General features: G+C 42.5%; 1 protein-coding gene across 1 annotated transcript; it reads right to left on the bottom strand.

Moving 5' to 3' along the window:
- Positions 1-1348: 1348 nt before the first annotated feature.
- Positions 1349-13831, bottom strand: LOC146328603 (sodium/potassium-transporting ATPase subunit beta-3-like). The gene is made up of 7 exons (XM_084717650.1): positions 13415-13831; positions 9312-9440; positions 5623-5721; positions 5056-5243; positions 4255-4305; positions 3965-4051; positions 1349-3269 (listed from the first exon to the last, which is right to left on the bottom strand). Exons 1-7 carry the CDS (start codon positions 13719-13721, stop codon positions 3102-3104), a joined length of 1029 nt encoding a protein of 342 aa, XP_084573776.1. The 5' UTR covers positions 13722-13831; the 3' UTR covers positions 1349-3101.
- Positions 13832-16730: the final 2899 nt, after the last annotated feature.

The raw sequence follows: 16730 nt of genomic DNA, 5'->3' as shown, positions 1-16730 counted from the left end.
ATTAAAACTTTACGAGGCATATGAGGTGTCCCATATATGAGACATGCAAGTAAAAAATATAAAACAGAAAGCATATATATTTATAACTGAGACATGTTTAGGTATTTAATTAAAAACTACAAATATGGCTGCCATGTCTCATCTGAGGGGAGTGTGCACCACGTTCAAGGCCCATGTTTGATTCCAGGTTGTATGTATGTATGTTAACTATTGACATATATAATCTGGATTGCCACCTGGTGGTTGGCTGCAGTATAGGTCATAAACTCAGCCCCTTCCATGTTAGCAGATGGGACAAAATGTTGCTAGAGCTGCAATGTTCAATTTATTATTACTTAATTATTAAATTAATTGTCAAGTATTTTGATAATGAAAAAGAAAAAAGTCCAAATTCTCTGATTTAAAGACATTTGAGGACGTTGACATTTTATGGACCAAATAACTAATTCATTAATCAAGAAAATGATCAACAAATTAGTTGATAATGAAAATAATCATTACTGTGTCACAAGTATATCCATGTGTTCCATTTGTTTTGTGCTTTCTAGTTTTCAAATTGTTTGATTGATTATGACAAGATTAATTAATCGATATGTCATTTTTCACCATTTTCTGGGACAAACAACTAATCAGGTAACTGATAAAATAATCGACTGATAAATCGACAATGAAAATAATCATTAGTTTGAGCCCTAAATGTTTTGCAAAGGTGGTTTCCATCAGTTTAGATAAATCTTTTTAAGCTGATGTTTGTTCTTGTTTTCACATGTTTCTAGTTACTCTGGTTTTAAAAAGAAGGTTTCACGTCATGATTGACAGCTGAGCCCTGCTTCCCATTGAGTCGGCCGGCTGTGTGGGCGGGACCTCGATACCGCGGCTCCAACCCAGATCACTGCTACATGGGCTCCAAATGACGTCACCAGAACAAGATGGCAGCACTCAATCAGAGATATTTTGGACTTTTTTGTTTAGTGGGAGGGAGAGGAAACATGACGGCCATCTTTGTTTACAGTCTGTGGTATACATAAGTATACAGCACAAGTATGTTTATAAATCACGTGCTCTAAAGGTCAGTATAGGTGTCACAATATACACTTTTATGCAGATAATACTCTTTTATACATCTCAGCCTCTTCTGTTTGTGTCCATTACAGATCTATAGTTCACTTTTCATACATTTCAGATCTCTCATCAAACATAAACTTGTTTTTAACCAGGCTGACCGGCCGAGTGGGCGGGGCCTCGATACCGCAGCTCCGACCCTGATCACTGCTGCACAGACATCTAATGATGTTGATGGCTTCGCTTGCGTGTAGGATATTCTGGACTCATTTTTGTACAGTTGGAGGACGAGGAAACGCGGCGACCATCTTTATTTATGTCAATAATATTAACATACATAATATTTATTCATAATCATATAATTCAGTTACAGCATGTTGAATGAGAAAAATCTGAAAGCGGTCACTTTCATGAATAAATGACAATATGAGAAACATATAAAACATGTACATTTACTATTGGAGGTAATAGGAAGTTTTTTCTATTTCTTTTCCATATGAGATTATTAATAATAATAATAATAACTGACCCAGATTAATATGTTTTCTACAGTCAGAGTTGCAGTTTTCAAATGGAAACACTTAAATAGGTTGATCTGTCTGCACTCATATCAGTTCTGACTGATCTATGAAAAGTTTGTTCAGTGAATTTTATTTTGGCAGTTGTTTGCATAAACTGTAATATTCTGTTTAACATTTTTACACACCGGTTATCAGTAATCAGATTACTGTCATACCATCCTGCTGTTACAATGAACTGTGCTAGCCTATTGAAAAGTTCAAAAATTGTGCTTTCTGTGGCAGAACTTGTTTTAATCTGTTTTTCATCCCTGAAGCTGTAAATGTTCACAGTCAGACGGCAACTGAAAACTGAGAATTGACCCTTTATCTGTTTGTAAACATTAGGACTTTTTTTTTTTTGTGGACGGAGTTTAGGTGGAGGCAAAACAATTCCCTAAACACGTTAGCTAACACTAGCACCAGCAAGTTTTGTTGTCTTGTTTCTTAACAGTTTGTGAAGAAAGTCTGAGCTCTTCTGAATCTGTCCGGTCACTCGCTCTGCAGGAGCGTTACGGAAAAAAGTTCACGGTAACCAATGAGAGCAGACTGGCTGCCGAGTCCAGCAGTCCGCTGTCCAAACTCATAAATTTAAGGCCAAAAAAGTGTCAAACCCCACCGCCACTCTGTGGAACGTAGTCTGTATCATGAGCTGTTTGACTCTCCTTCGTCCTCCAACACACATCAACAGTCCTGTCCTGTCGTCTTGTCATGTTTGACCACAGTTGTCTTTGGTTGTGTTGAGTGGCAGTGGTAACTAGTCTGAGATAAAACTTAAGGTTTGAAGACGTTAATACTTTAATTCTGACACCAACAACACAGAAAGATGACATTTTCTCTTGGTCATGTGATCTGTTACTCTGTTCTTCATTTTGCCTCCAGCTAACGCCGTGATGTAACCATGACGACGACACTAAAAGGGTCTACAATCACATCTTCAGTGCAGTTTAATCAACATAATTAATATTGTAAAGGCAGTTTAAGTTTCAGGGTGGAAGAACAGTAATCTGATTACTAAACACAGTTTAATGTAAACTTTGGTTTGATGGAGTTGAAATAAATGATTTGTGCTGTGCTGCTGGGATCATATTATTGTTCTCTTTACGTCACGTATGAATAAAACACACATTTAAAACAACACGTCGTCATTGTGCAGCTGCTCACATGCTTCCACCACAGACCTGATCTGCTCCGACTGTCTGAACAGGTTCAACCGCAGTCACTCTGGATTATGATTGGTCTACTGAGGTGCAGATCTACATCACAAAGTACAACATATGGACCAGGTGTGAACCAGGATCGTAACCATATTTAGCTCTCAGTGGTCCAGATCTGGTTTCCTCATCAGAGTCTGAACAAGATAAACCAGATTCAGACGTCCAGGATTAGATCAGGTCTGGATTACAAAGTGTCCGGAACTGGAGATTTATTTCCAGTTTAAACCCAGTTTGGGGTATCCATGGCAACTGGCGGACTACAGTGTTACTCCGACACTTTGACCCGGAAAGTGACGCGACCGAGATACTTGTCCCGGTCGTCGTCATTGCGCAGGTCTGAACCCTCGAGTTTACACTCCACCGTCTGCTCCACGTTGTAGTCGTCTTTAGTCAGCAACAACTGCACGGCGACCACGGGCTGCACGTACTCCGGCTGTCAACACAGAGACAGAGACAGGTAGGGTTAGCATGGAGAGACAGAGAGAGAGAGAGAGAGAGAGTGAGAGAGAGAGAGAGAGAGAGAGAGAGAGGGAGAGAGCGCTGTCCCCCGACAGTCGACTAAACCGTCAATTGGTGAGAAGAGACGATCACATTTTCATTTATTTGTTAATCACAAAAAAGACAAACACAACAAACTCATGCAACACAACAAGAACCCAGATATGAACACTGAAAATGGAAAATATCAACGCTAAATATGATTAGAAACCCTGATATAAGAACCAAATATTGTTAAAAAATCACATATCAATGTTGAGTCAGTTAAGAGATACTGTGTGAACATTACACCTCATTTGAAGCAACTGAATGATGAGAGTAGGTGGTCAGATGTTATAATTGTTTTTCATTTTGCTTTTTACTAAAGTTTATACTGCAGTGTGAGCTGCATTAACACTGAGCTTTGTTTCTGTATGTAAACTGTGTGGCCCTCGGCTTGGGTGTGTGCATTATGTGTATGTATGTGTGTGTTGCAGCTGTGTGTAAACGGTACCAGGACAGGAACAGCAGACGTATATTAGAAAATGACTCAGTGGGAGCTGGAGGACAATAATGATAACAATAATAATAATAATAATAATAATAATAATAATAATAATAATAACAATAATAATAATAGTGTTTACTCACATGGGCTTTCTTGCCGTAGTACGGGAAAAACATTTTATCCAGACGACCTTCTGATGGGAAGTACTGCATCTGTAACGGAGTGTCTCTCTACAGAGACACAAAGATTTATTTAATCCTGCTGGTCAACACACAGAATATCACAGCAGAGTCAAACATCACTGCACTGTTCACATAAAATAAACCTAGAATAATAAGTATTATCAGTAATTAATATTCAGGCTCGTGGACTGTTATGCACCTGTCCTGACAGGTGCATGATGGGACAGCTGTCGGTGAAGTGTGTGTGTTACCTTGGCAGTACAGCTGATGTAGGGGTCTCCTCGTGGTCTCAGTCCAATGACCTGCAGACACACAGACAGACTATTGTTTTTCATTCATTATATGATTATTTGTATTAATATTTCTATCTGTACACGTCAGACACAACAGATGTCTTTATATTAGCCTGCAGGTAACCATAGTAACCGTACTAAAAGCTCATTTATGTGTTAGATACACATACAGAGCCTTCTGTTTGTACTCTGTGGTCGTTTCATCCATATTTCTGCACATTTCCTGAAAGTTTACAGATTTGGACCACACAGATCACACAGTACCTCTGGTGGTCAGGGGCAGACAGTGTAGCAGCAGCACTTTTGTCTCTTCCTCAAGAGGTTCATTATTACAACCTCCTTTTCAGTCATAGCTTGGTCACGAACATAGACTTCTTGGGTAGGTTAATGATATAAATTACTCGGGTAGGTTCAGGGTCATAAATCACTTGGACAAGTTTAAGAACCAAATCTTCTTGTGTAAGTTTAGGAACAAAAACTGCCTGGGCAGGTTTAGGAACAAAAACTTCTCAGGTTTAGGGACATAAATTACTTAGGGCAGTTTTAGAAACAAACATTAAGCATAAAATATCATCTTTTCGTTTTCCTTTCTCATAGTTTTTGTTTCTAAACTGGAACTCTGACAGAACAGCAAACCAAACAACAAAAACTGTGACTGAAGAAACAATACAAGTCACAGTGAAATATTTTTGTTGTTCTTATGAAACACATCGATTGATTGACTGATTAATGAGACTGGGTGAGGAATGTTTTACTGACCCGGTTCATCTTGATGATGACACATGGTTTCCCGTCAGCGTATCCGAAGCTGGTGTCCGGCAGACCAGAGCACTGACGCAGGATGCTGCGCTTAAACTGACACACTTTCTTCACAGGCTCTTTGTCCTGTTCAGTGTATTCACCCACCATGCACAAGTCATTACGCTCCTGCAGACTGTCGTTATACTCTGCAGAAAAAAAAAAAAAAATCAAGTCATGTGACCTGTCAAAAATAAACCCTCAGCTGGACTTTTATTGTGAAGGTCACATTGTTAATCCTGGGATTTCCTGTTCTGAAGTCAAGGAGAAAACCAATCTGCATATCTACTGTGGAAAAGCTGAAAGCTGAAAAGTCACCTGTTCAGTGAGTTATGTTATTGCTGATCAATCACTCTGATCATACAATGTCTGTGCTGTGCAGCTGAACATTTATTTTGTCTGATCTTTTCACAAACTGATGCCTTGACTCTCAGACTATAAACATACATAGACTGCAGTTTTTGGGCTGAACGGTGTCACAAATAATTCAAAAAATACACTCAGAGGAGGACGTGTGTCTGGACTCACGCTGCAGGAGGTCGTGCAGTTGTTGGATGTACTGGTTGTAGTCTGTCGGGTCGCTGCGGTTGAAGGTGATTTCAGAAGCGTGAGGACGAATCACCAAACCTGGACTCAACAAAAGAAATCTATAATCAGTAATCAAACACTGAACAGAAAACAGCTGACAAATTTTTACTCATGTAAAAAATAACCAACACCTAAAGAGTCACTTAGATGGATACGTTTTATTGTCCCCAAAGGAGAAATTCATATCCACAGCGTGCATTACGTTTGCCTCTGAAAGATAACCATCGCCTTACATCCTGTATACCATTAGCTCCTTCAGCTAACCACTCTGCTGCTGCCTGGATGTTAATGCACGGTGAAATACAGACACAGCTGAGAGACAGACGAAGCGCAGAGAATCTGTCAGCTTCATCAAGTTCAGAGTGATGATCTGACTGTTGATTTTAATGTTGTTTCTCCGCCTAAACGCAAACTCACCGCCTCCTTTCTAAGCCACCTTCTTCCTTGAAGTTAGTGAAGTTGTTGAAGCGTGGCTGCCTCGTCACGCCAGGTATCAGTAAAAGACCTCCACCACGTATTTAGCAGTATGAACACTTTATTCTGGATTGCTCTTACATTTGACAGGATGATTGAGGGAAAGAATAACCTGAACAATTGTCTTCCTGTTCCCTGACTTCCTCCTCTACTTACACTCCTCGGTCAGATTTGCACCATAGGACAGCAGTTGGTTTAGTGACCAGAGCAGAAAGAACTCCTCACCCCTTGCAGGTGAGTACAGAGTTACACGGACTTTAAGTCTTTATTGTTTCATCTCATTTTACAAGTATATCAGAAAGAACTACTTCAATTTTGGCTCTTCAACATTGAAGCCACAATAATAATAAAAAAAAAAACAATAAATAAAAGTTGTTAAAATGGTACTAAAAAAATTACTGTTGCAAGCAGTGGTGGATGTGCGGCTGCTGCAGTCTTTTGAGTGGATGCCAACCGGTTGTCAGTACAATGACTTTTCACATTTTTGGAATCTGCAGGTAGGAGTTAATTTCCTGTGTCCACTAATGTCCACCACTAATTATATGTTATGTTCTACTACATCAGGTATAGACCACACCATGAAAATTTCATGTAAATCAAATGATGACTGACACAAAAGGCTTACTTCCTGTTCCCAGTAGGTGACACCGACTGACTGACTGTGACTTCCAATTGTCATGCAGATAAGTCACAACAACTCAGCATCGTAGTGAAACATCAAAATTAGTTCATTCGTCCGTCTAGGTGAAATGTGCAGCAAGGGCTGCTGTTTAAGGGACCTGGTCAAACCATTTAGCCACACCCATGTGCAATATCTCAATTTTCACCACAATGGACACGAGTGTTTCATGAGTTCGAGCACATTTAGCCCCTCAAAAATGAGATTTATGTGTGCAGTTTGTGTGTAAATGTAACATGCCTTGTTTATTAGTTTAGTTGCCAGATGGACAAACTGTCCAAGAGCCCGCTGGTCTGAGGCAGCAGCTGCACCAGTCTGTCGATGGAGCAAACCTCACATCCGCTGATGCTCTGGGGCTCAACATGAGTTGTTGGGGGCAATACTGTTCCTGCTCCAGGCAGTGGTACATCCAGTCAAGATACTGTCCATTGAGTCTCTGTAGAGAACCCACAGGACCATGGGCCCTGTGCAAAACTTTATCAGCCACCTGGGTTGAACACGGTGTTGTTGTGCCTTTTCAACCATGTCAGATGAGCTTGTCCCAGGTTAGGCCTTCAGTCATGTCCTCAGGTCCAGGGTCTTCTAGCCTGTCTTGTCATCGTCAGTAACCAGCTCAGCAAATTTGACCACCAGGCTAGAGCTGTGCATGGCCACAGGGAGTCAAGGAGGGGGCTCAGGACACAGCCCTGGGGTGCTTCTGTATTGAAGGTCAGAGGGGTGGAGGTGTTGAAGCCCATCTTCACCACCTGGTGTCGACCCGACAGGAAGCTGAGGATCCAGCTGCACAGGCTGAGTTTGAGTCCCTGAGCTTGCTGTCTGGAGAAGACTTTGGTGTTCAATGCTGAGCTGTAGTCCACAAACACCATCCTCACACACACAAGTTATTTAAACATGTTACCTGGCGTTTTTCTGTACCAGAATAATGACTGATGAATGACATGGAAAGGTAGAGGCTGGGAGGGGAGAGGCACTTGAACAGTTTGTGCTTATTGGTCTCGGTGAGGACCAGAGCACTGATTCAGCAACATTTGCTGTGTAGCTGGTTCATCCTTTAAAGTCTGATGTTGTGTATAGTCCCTGCCACGTACTGCATGAGTCATTACCACTTAGCTGTGTCTCAGTCTGCTCTCTGTACCCCATGTGGCTGCTGTCATCATTCTGCAGAGAGATTTTTGTCCCTCTACTCCACAGGTGAAGTTGGGGTCTCGTGCAGTGAATGTACTTTGTACAGTACTGTTGATCCATGGCTTCCGGTTTGGATATACCTGGACTATGGTGACAACATCCTCTATACACTTCCTGATGAATCCCGTGGCCATTTCCATGTACTTGTCAATGTCATCTTGTGACGCATCCTGGAACATCTCAGAGTCCATGTGATCAGAACAGTCCTGTAATACAGCATCTAACCAGACTAGTAATGGATTGTCCTCACAGTGGGCATCGCTTGTTTCAGCTTCTGCCCGTAGGTGGGCAGGAACAGGATGGAGGAGTGATCCGATTTGCTGAATACTGGGCAGAGGAAGGATTTATTGAGAGGAGCAGGGTCCGAGTGAACTATCTCCCATGTGTGTTTAAAGTATTTTGGTAATACTCCCCTTACATGTCGCGTCATGGTGGGATGTCGAAATATCACTTGCTCCTGTGCTGACTATTTGAAGTCCAGGGAGCAGAAATTATTGTGGAATAAATGTTTCCAGGGTCACACCGGCATCTTTGATCATGAATCATGAATTTTCTAGATGGTGCCAATTACACCTCCTCTTTATTCAAGCATTAGCCTATTTTTTCCCCTCAGACAGTTCTGCCTTGTCCCATCCTACGGTGCTCTGATTGGCTATGAGAGGGAGGGTAGGTAGTTATGACAATTTTAGTAAGGATGTTGTAGTGAATCAATGGATCAAACACAGGACTCTCACCCAGCAGACTAAGCTTTGTGACCTGTGTGAAGCTAAATGTCACTGTTGACTTTTTTCCCCTGACTTGATTTAACTGTTTTTCATTTAAAAAAAAATCAGTTGCAGTTTGGTTCCGGTACAAACATTTTTTGGGTAGGTTCATGGAAAGATAATGGTTTAGGTTAAAATTGACTCTTTCAAAACATCAGAAAGGCTTTCTGGCACTAACAAGGATGCAGCTACCCACAGCACACTAGAGAAGGCCAGTCTTAGGGGAATAAATAATGCAAGCAAAACAGGTCAGGTCATACTCTGCACGATCCTGGAGGATCTTCAGATTCAGACCTCTGGCGATACAAAACTGTCAGTAATAATGGATGGAGTCACAAATATAATCCAGATGATTGTGGTAGGTTGAACATCTTGACTTGACAACTGGTGACAGTGACCAAAGTAAATACATAACAACAGAACAGACAACTAGACAGGACAATATATTGACACTCCTAAATTAAACCAAGTTCAAACTAAGGAAGTCCAGTTAAATGTTTAAACACAACTTGTGGCAACAAACTCACCTGGATTGGCCACTCGGTCCTGATAGCGGGGAACGTTCTCGTCCAGAGTTTGTAACATGACCCACATGGTGAGAGAGAACATTCCTGCCAGAAACCCGTAGAAGACGAGGTAGAAAAGGAGGATGAGACCTGAGGGAGAGAATTAAAAAAAAAACTTTATATAAACACAACAAAGATAACTTAACGCTGTACTGTCCAATCAGATCATTGGATCCATTTCACAGACGATTCCTCTCTTCCCCTCCTCACAGTGCCACCCTCCATCAGGCAAATGTTGACCTCTAATGGGCCTAAGTTGATCTCTAACGAGCCTAAGTTAAACTCTACCAGGCCTAAGTTTACCTCCACCTGGCCTGTATTGGCATTTACTGGGCCTAAATTGATCTCTACTGGGCCTAACTTGATCTCCACCAAGCATAGTGGACCTCTACCGGGCCTAAGTTGATATCTATCAAGCCTCAGTTGACCTCTACTGGATCTAGGTTGACCTCTACTGGATCTAGGTTGACCTCAACTGGGCCTACATGACCTTCACCAGGCTTATGTTGACCTTTACTTGGCCTAATTTGACCTCCATCAGGCCGAAGTTGAGTTCTAATGGGCCTAAGTTGACCTCCAATAAGCCTAAGTTGACCTCTAACAGGTCTATGTTAACCTCAACCAGCAAGCATGAGGGAGCAAGCAGCAGAGAATGACAGTGTATGGTCACTGAGCGGAGGAAAAGGTCAGCAGTGAAGTTGTCAGTCTGGCAGTAGCTGTACAGTTCAGGTTTGAATTTGTCAGTGAGCAAAAACTGCAGCTTCTGAACACCAAGGAGAGCTCCTGACTGTCTGTTGGAATGACTGCTGGAATAGTGTCACTGTTATAATCAGCTCCACCCACACTGAGAGAGTACTATCTGCAGTGGAGTAGATTTGAGTTGTTTTATGCAAGTTTTACACAAATAGGTAGTGTTTCTCTGCCTCCCTCATTCCTTTGACAGTTTGTCTGAAACTCTTTGACTCAACACAGTGTCATGGCCATGGTTGTGCCATCACTTATTTTGTGTTCCCTGTGTTGTGTTTTCTCTTTTCTCCCCTGTGTTTCTAGTCCTCCCCTTGTTTGTGTTGTGGGCCTGGCTACTCCCTCTCTGTTCTGGTTCCCTTCTCTTAGCACCACCTCCCTGTCTGAATACTGCATACGTGTCCATCTAAAGTAAAACCACCAACAGAATGATCTGGCCAAACACGGACCCAGCAGAGACTTGCCAGCAGCCCGATTATTATTCATTCTGATAAGACGATCAATTTTTATTATTCAGTGTACAAGGATGACCCAGCTCTCACACTGAGATTAATGGCAGTTTGCTGGGAGACTTTTGAGCAAAATGTTTCAAGCCCCGTGCACCACAGTAGTCATTTGACCTCCAAGATTGTCAACTCTCAGCCAGCTAAACGCCCTTCTCTTAGCACTCAGCCAGCTAGCTTCCCTTGTATTGGTCCTAAGGCCACACCCTGGCCTGTTAGCCACCAGCATGCTAGCCCATAGCTCAGGCCCAGACCTGTTACCTACCCATATGCTGGCTGTCAGCCTTCTACCCAGTGATTAGACTAGAGTTTGTGAGCCTGCAACCTGCCAGTCCTGAGACCGCTAGCCATCAGTCAGTCTCTGCCCCTGCAATGTCTAGTTTCCCACTTGACCACCCTGTCGACAATCCACTGGAGTTTCCTTTGGGGAATGCGGCTTGTCTTCAGGACAGCCCTCTCAAGAAAGAGAGAGTCTACACAATATTGAGGTTCCCTGTCATCCAGGCCTATTTCATCCAGTGTCCTGGTCTCCTTTCTTCTGGACCTTGCTTTAGAACTGGACAGTTCCCACACTGCGAGCCTTCAGCCAGCTGACCAGTTAGAAAGCAACAACCCAGCCAGATCCCCATCCAGACATGGCCCAGAGCCATGTTCTGGGATGCCTTCCAGAATGAAGTGTGGCTCTTGCTGATGTCGTGGTTTCCAGCTGCCCAGCAACATGGAGATTTTGCTGCCTGGTGCCTCAGGCAATGTCTCTCCAGTCCCCATGTTAGCCAATGCCAAGACAGCTCCCAAGTCAGCCAACGTCTTCAGACCCAGAGTCAGCTGACACCAAGTCTCTTCCTGAGTCAGCCTTTGCATCAAGGTCTGCACTGCAGCCACCACCAGTCCCTGACCTGCAGCAGTCTTCAGAGCTCAAAGTGCAAGTATCTCTTCTTCATCCAGAACTGCAGCCTCCAATCTCCTGCTTGGCTCTCCTGCCGTCAGTCTGCCACCAGCCTTCCAAGGGGTCCCGCCTTGGTCTTTGCCATTGCTGCCAGCCTCCAAAGGGGTTCAGTCTTTGTCTTCACCACCGGCCTCCAGAAGGGTCCTGCCTTTGTCCTCATTCCCAGCCATCAGAGGTGTTCCAACGATGTTGTCGTCCTCATGCCAAGCCTCACAAGGTGATCCATCCTTCGGACCTGACTCCTGGCCACTGCCTGATGTTTCCTGCTGTCCAGCCCTGGGCTGGCCACTGACCTAGTCCAGCCCTCAGCTTCCAGTCCACTTACCCTTGAGTCCTTACACCTCGTGTTTTTTCTTGGAGATTAATCCTGTTTTTCCCTGTGCCTCAGGATCACAGCCTGCCAGCACGCCCGCCTGCTGACCTGCCAGCTACGCTCACTCACCTCTGCCTTGACCACCAGGATCTACCCTCATCCCTTTACAATAAAACCCTTTTCTTAGCAGCAATTCCATGTCCATCTACAGTAAAACCATAATACAAAGTCCTTCTACTTGTCCTTCAAGAAATCTTCTAGTACAATACCTGTATCAGAAAATACCTGTCTATGTCTAAGTCAATGTAGTAATTTGATACCATGCAATGTATTAGCCCCGTTAAGCTAAATTTCGTGGTCAGTGAAGAAGAGTAACACCAGCTTTACCGCAACATCACATCACATTGCAAAGTCAGGTAATATACTTTTTGTGTCTACAAATGCCCAAGGACCCGCTGTATATGTAGGCTCTGTGTCAACGTCCAGATAAACCCAATTTGTTGTGACCATACAAACTCGTCTGCCAACTTGTGCATGCAGTCTTTACAGACATCAATCTACTGGACATTAGTGGAACCTGTCCTCTATGTGTACTCCAGTAAATAGTATAAACAGAACGATGTACGTCCGCGATGTCAACAGCTGTCTGTGTACGTGTCAGTTTGGAAGTACGAGCAGAAGGTCTCTGTAGTCTGTGTCAGGAGGAGGAATAAATCTGGTGGATTGTGCATTCCCCAGCCGGAGTTTCTCCATGAGTGGAGCAAAGGCTGCAAACCTGACTGACTGACTGACTGACTGACTGACTTGCAATTGTTACCACGACTACCCAGTGATGGGTAATGAAACAATACTGATATGTATCAGTGATAGACACATCATCAATAGAAATAAGAAACAAGTTCAATTAAATGTTCAGTAGCTTAACTTAAATGCATCAAATGCAAACCACCTTGAAGACACATTAACGAATCACAGCCCTAGGTGCTACAAGTGACACACAAACAGCCAATCATGTCACAGGTATGTTGTTCAGTTACACCATTGACATATTTTGATTACATTTTTTATGCTGTGATCTACTGTCATATACTATGATATACTTTGATCTATTGTTACATATTTTAATATACAGTCACATATTTTTATATATTTTGATATCTTGTAATAAAATGTTGATATAGTTTTGGTATATTGTGATGTACTGCCATATATTTTGATATACTTACATATATTATGACATGAATTAATATTTTATGATATATTTTTGATATATTTTTTCATATATTGCAATGTACTGTCACATATTTTGATATACCTTCAGATATTTCGATGTATTATGATGTACTGTCATATATTTTGATATATTACATATATTTTGATATTTTGATGATGTGCTTGTCATTCATTTTGATTTCCTGTGATATATGGTGATGTGCTGCAGCAGGAGGCCTCTCCATCACAAACCCGCAGTATAATTCAGATGTATAAATCACACAGACAGACAGACAGACAGACAGAACTGGTCCTGTCTGTCGGTCGGTCGGTCGGTCCTTCTTACCCCAGCTGCTGGCGGTCCGGCCCATGAACTCTCCGGTCGCCGGGTTGTAGATAAAATTCTTCCAGGATCCCTTCGCCTCCTCCTTCTTCACCTCCTGCTTCTCCTGCTTTTTTTCTTCCTTCTTGTCTTCCTTATTTTCCTCTTTTTTCTCCTCTTTCGGCTCCTCATTTTTCTCCTCTTTCACCTCCTCCTTCACCTCCTCCTTCTCCTTCGCCTCCTCTTTCTGCTCCTCTTTCATCTCCTCCTTCGGCTCCTCTTTCTGCTCCTCCTTGGGCTCCTGGTTCTGCTCCTGCGGGCTGGACGACATCCTGATCCGGGCTAATCAACACGGAGGAGCGGCTTTACAGAGACGATCCGTCAGATCAGAGAGAGGAGCTGCTCACTGCCTGCACACACACACACACACACACACACACACACACACACACACACACACACACACACACATCACACACGCACACACACACACATGCCTACACACACCGAGTGCTGCAGAACGAGGCGCATGCGCACTACAGAGCCCCGGGGTGAGGGGTTGGGGGTCTGCCATGATGATGGTGAGCTGCTCCACACTCTGTCTATCATCGTGTTATAATAAACCTTATTATAATAACCCAATAATAAATCTGCAATATTTATTCATATAGTACATGATCATATAATATAATATAATACCTGATCATATACAGCCTGTCTGTTCCACACCACACTGTGTTCTCACATCATCAATAATTCAACCTGATCACACACAGACCAACATAATATAATATAATATAATATAATGGAATATATCATAATATAATATATTATAACATAACATCATATAGTATGGTATAATTATGAATATTATAAATAAACTGCTGCACTGTGTTAAATGATATAAAACTGCTCAGAAATGAATTCATATCAAACTGAATGTGAACTTATGTAATCACACCAGAGCTGACAACACGTCACATGACCACAGTGACGATGCATCATTGGATAAAAGCAGAGCGATGCTGTGCTGATGTCACATACGCACAAGGAGGGAGGAAGGCACGTGAGGAAGAGGAGAGGGAGGAGGAGGAGAGGAGACAAGAAGAGGAGAGTAGGTGAGGACACAAGGAGAGGAGCTGACTCCTCATACTGTACGACAGTTCGAGGTTTGTGGAACGTCACCCCTCTGGTGGGAAGGAGGCGCAGCAGGTGAAGCAGGTGGAGCTCTGGACCTGCAGGACCAGAGCTGGACTTCTGCTCATCGTTCATTGTTCACGACAGATACCAGGTTCATGAATAATGATGTGAGTCATACCTGGTACCAGAACACCTAAGGCCAAACACCAGATCACTGATCTGCAGTGTGTCTAAAGAGCACAGGCGGTAAAAATACACAGTCCACACTGCAGTAGATATACAGATACTGCAAGTACTGGTTCAACTTCTTTACTGCAGTAAATATGAAAAAGTACAGGTTCTGATATGTGCTTGTTATGTCATTTTCATCTTGTGATATTGTTTGTATGTTGGTATGTTCTTTTCATCTTGTTAGGTGTTTTGTTTCCTCTCGTTAAGTCTGTATGTGTGATATACATTGATCAATACACCAGTGTCATATTTTCTATGAATTATTGTACCATTTAGGTTGAAATCAGTTGATTGAGGCTGAGTATCTGTATCTCAGTACCAAGTAGTATTGAGTTGTAGTAACATGAATGTTAAAATTAGCCGCTCATTTTTGTCTTATATGACGACTATTTGCTAAATTTGAGTTGTATATTCATATTTTTTATGTTTTCATTTTTTCCAGATTTATAAAAGAGAAAAGATCTAACCTAGAAGTCCTGAACTCTCCTCCAGTAACCCGGGTCTTTATTTCAAGGATCTACTGTTAGCCATGAGCTAGGTTAACTTGTACGAGACAAGAGCAGAATGCTGATGCCTGGAGGGGCGGAATAAGACAGCATGGAGGACAACACTTACCTGGACTAATTATGGTGTTGGACACTGGAAGAAATCCATCATGGTCCCAAACCAGTCCTGGACCTGGTCCTGTACCTGGGGCAGTCAGGTCCATTAGAGGATGAAGTTTACCTGTGGGATGGGAATCAGTTTGACTCCTTATCACGGCAGCAGGGATTAACAAAAGGTCAGGGGATTTTTTCATAAAAAGTTCTGTTATGAATCAGTACCGTTTTCTTTAAAATGCTGCTGCTGTTGTAGAAGCTGTTGCTTTGTTGTCTTTTTAGTCTCCCCTGTCTTCTCCAGGGGCTGGTTGGTTGCCGGAACTTGTCCAGTTCTGACCTGTGTGGACTCTGTACTGATGTGAACAGGACTGGATGGCACTGAACTTTCACATATGTTGCCCTCTAATGTCCATTCAGGTGTCACTGAGGAACATAAAAGTCTCTGCAGTGAGTTTGACTTTGAGGGCAGTGTCTTACACTGATCTAAAGTGCAACTGGAAAGCACAAGGCACAGTGGATTTAATTTATTCGAGGTGTGTCCAAACCCACCTTTGCCATCTTGTGCCAGCAGCACACAGTGGGATACACTTGTCAGCCATACCCAAGTACCTTGATTAATTCATGGGTGAGTTTAGGCCAAACATGCAATAAACCAATCAGAAATTCAGCTATCATCACCTTTAAGAAGCAGGGGCACAAGCGGTGGCAACAACATGGCAGATTTACCAGGAAAAAACAAAGAGAAAAGATTTTCAAAGTGAGGAGACAGATCTCCTGTTTTCAGAAGTGAAAGCACAAGAGGGTGAAATATTTGGAGACAGCAGGACGTCTCCAAGGCAGGTTTTAGGTGTAAATAGTTAATTTTATATTAACACCTGCAAAAAGCAATACAATACATGAACTGTAAATGTCATGCAGATATGTAACTGGTTATGTTTTACACTGAAACACCTTGAAATTAAAGTTATTATTATTAGAGGAGTGGGAAAGAGATGGTGTGAACCGAACCAGCCAGCATCAAGCTCTGACAGAAGTTCTCATACCGTTTTCTCCCTGGGTGTAAGATTGGATCCTGAAGTGCTGAAAGTTGAGACGTTGCTGGAGCATCTCTCAGGGCTTTTATTTTGTATTTTAAAAGAATTTAGAAAAAAATCAGAGTTTTCAGTCAATTTTCACCTTGTCCCTGATTGTCTTACAGTCTCTGTGAATCTGAACATCCCTGAAACATGTCTGTGATTTGTTCAAAAATCAGAAGATCGGCGGTTTGATCCGTGGCTCCATACTACGTCCAAGTGTGACATTGAGTTCTTGAATGATGACGGTGACTGAAAGCAGAACTGTCCCTGTACTGTGATGCTGGTCCTCATTTC

Source organism: Lutjanus erythropterus, chromosome 4, assembly GCF_056507025.1.
Source record: "Lutjanus erythropterus isolate fLutEry1 chromosome 4, fLutEry1.hap2, whole genome shotgun sequence".
In the NCBI taxonomy this organism is placed as follows: domain Eukaryota; kingdom Metazoa; phylum Chordata; class Actinopteri; order Lutjaniformes; family Lutjanidae; genus Lutjanus; species Lutjanus erythropterus.
Note: the sequence above shows the minus strand (reverse complement) of the source record. Positions and strands in the feature narration are given on the sequence as shown.

What these genes read in the sequence shown, in the direction of transcription:
- LOC146328603 (XM_084717650.1), bottom strand. Translation starts at nt 13,721, where the DNA reads ATGTCGTCCAGCCCGCAGGAGCAGAACCAGGAGCCCAAGGAGGAGCAG. An exon ending in CCGGACCGCCAGCAGCTGGG is followed by an intron (nt 9,441 to 13,414) that starts GTAAGAAGGACC and finishes TCTCTCCCTCAG; the next exon opens with GTCTCATCCTCCTTTTCTAC. An exon ending in GGACCGAGTGGCCAATCCAG is followed by an intron (nt 5,722 to 9,311) that starts GTGAGTTTGTTG and finishes TGTTGAGTCCAG; the next exon opens with GTTTGGTGATTCGTCCTCAC.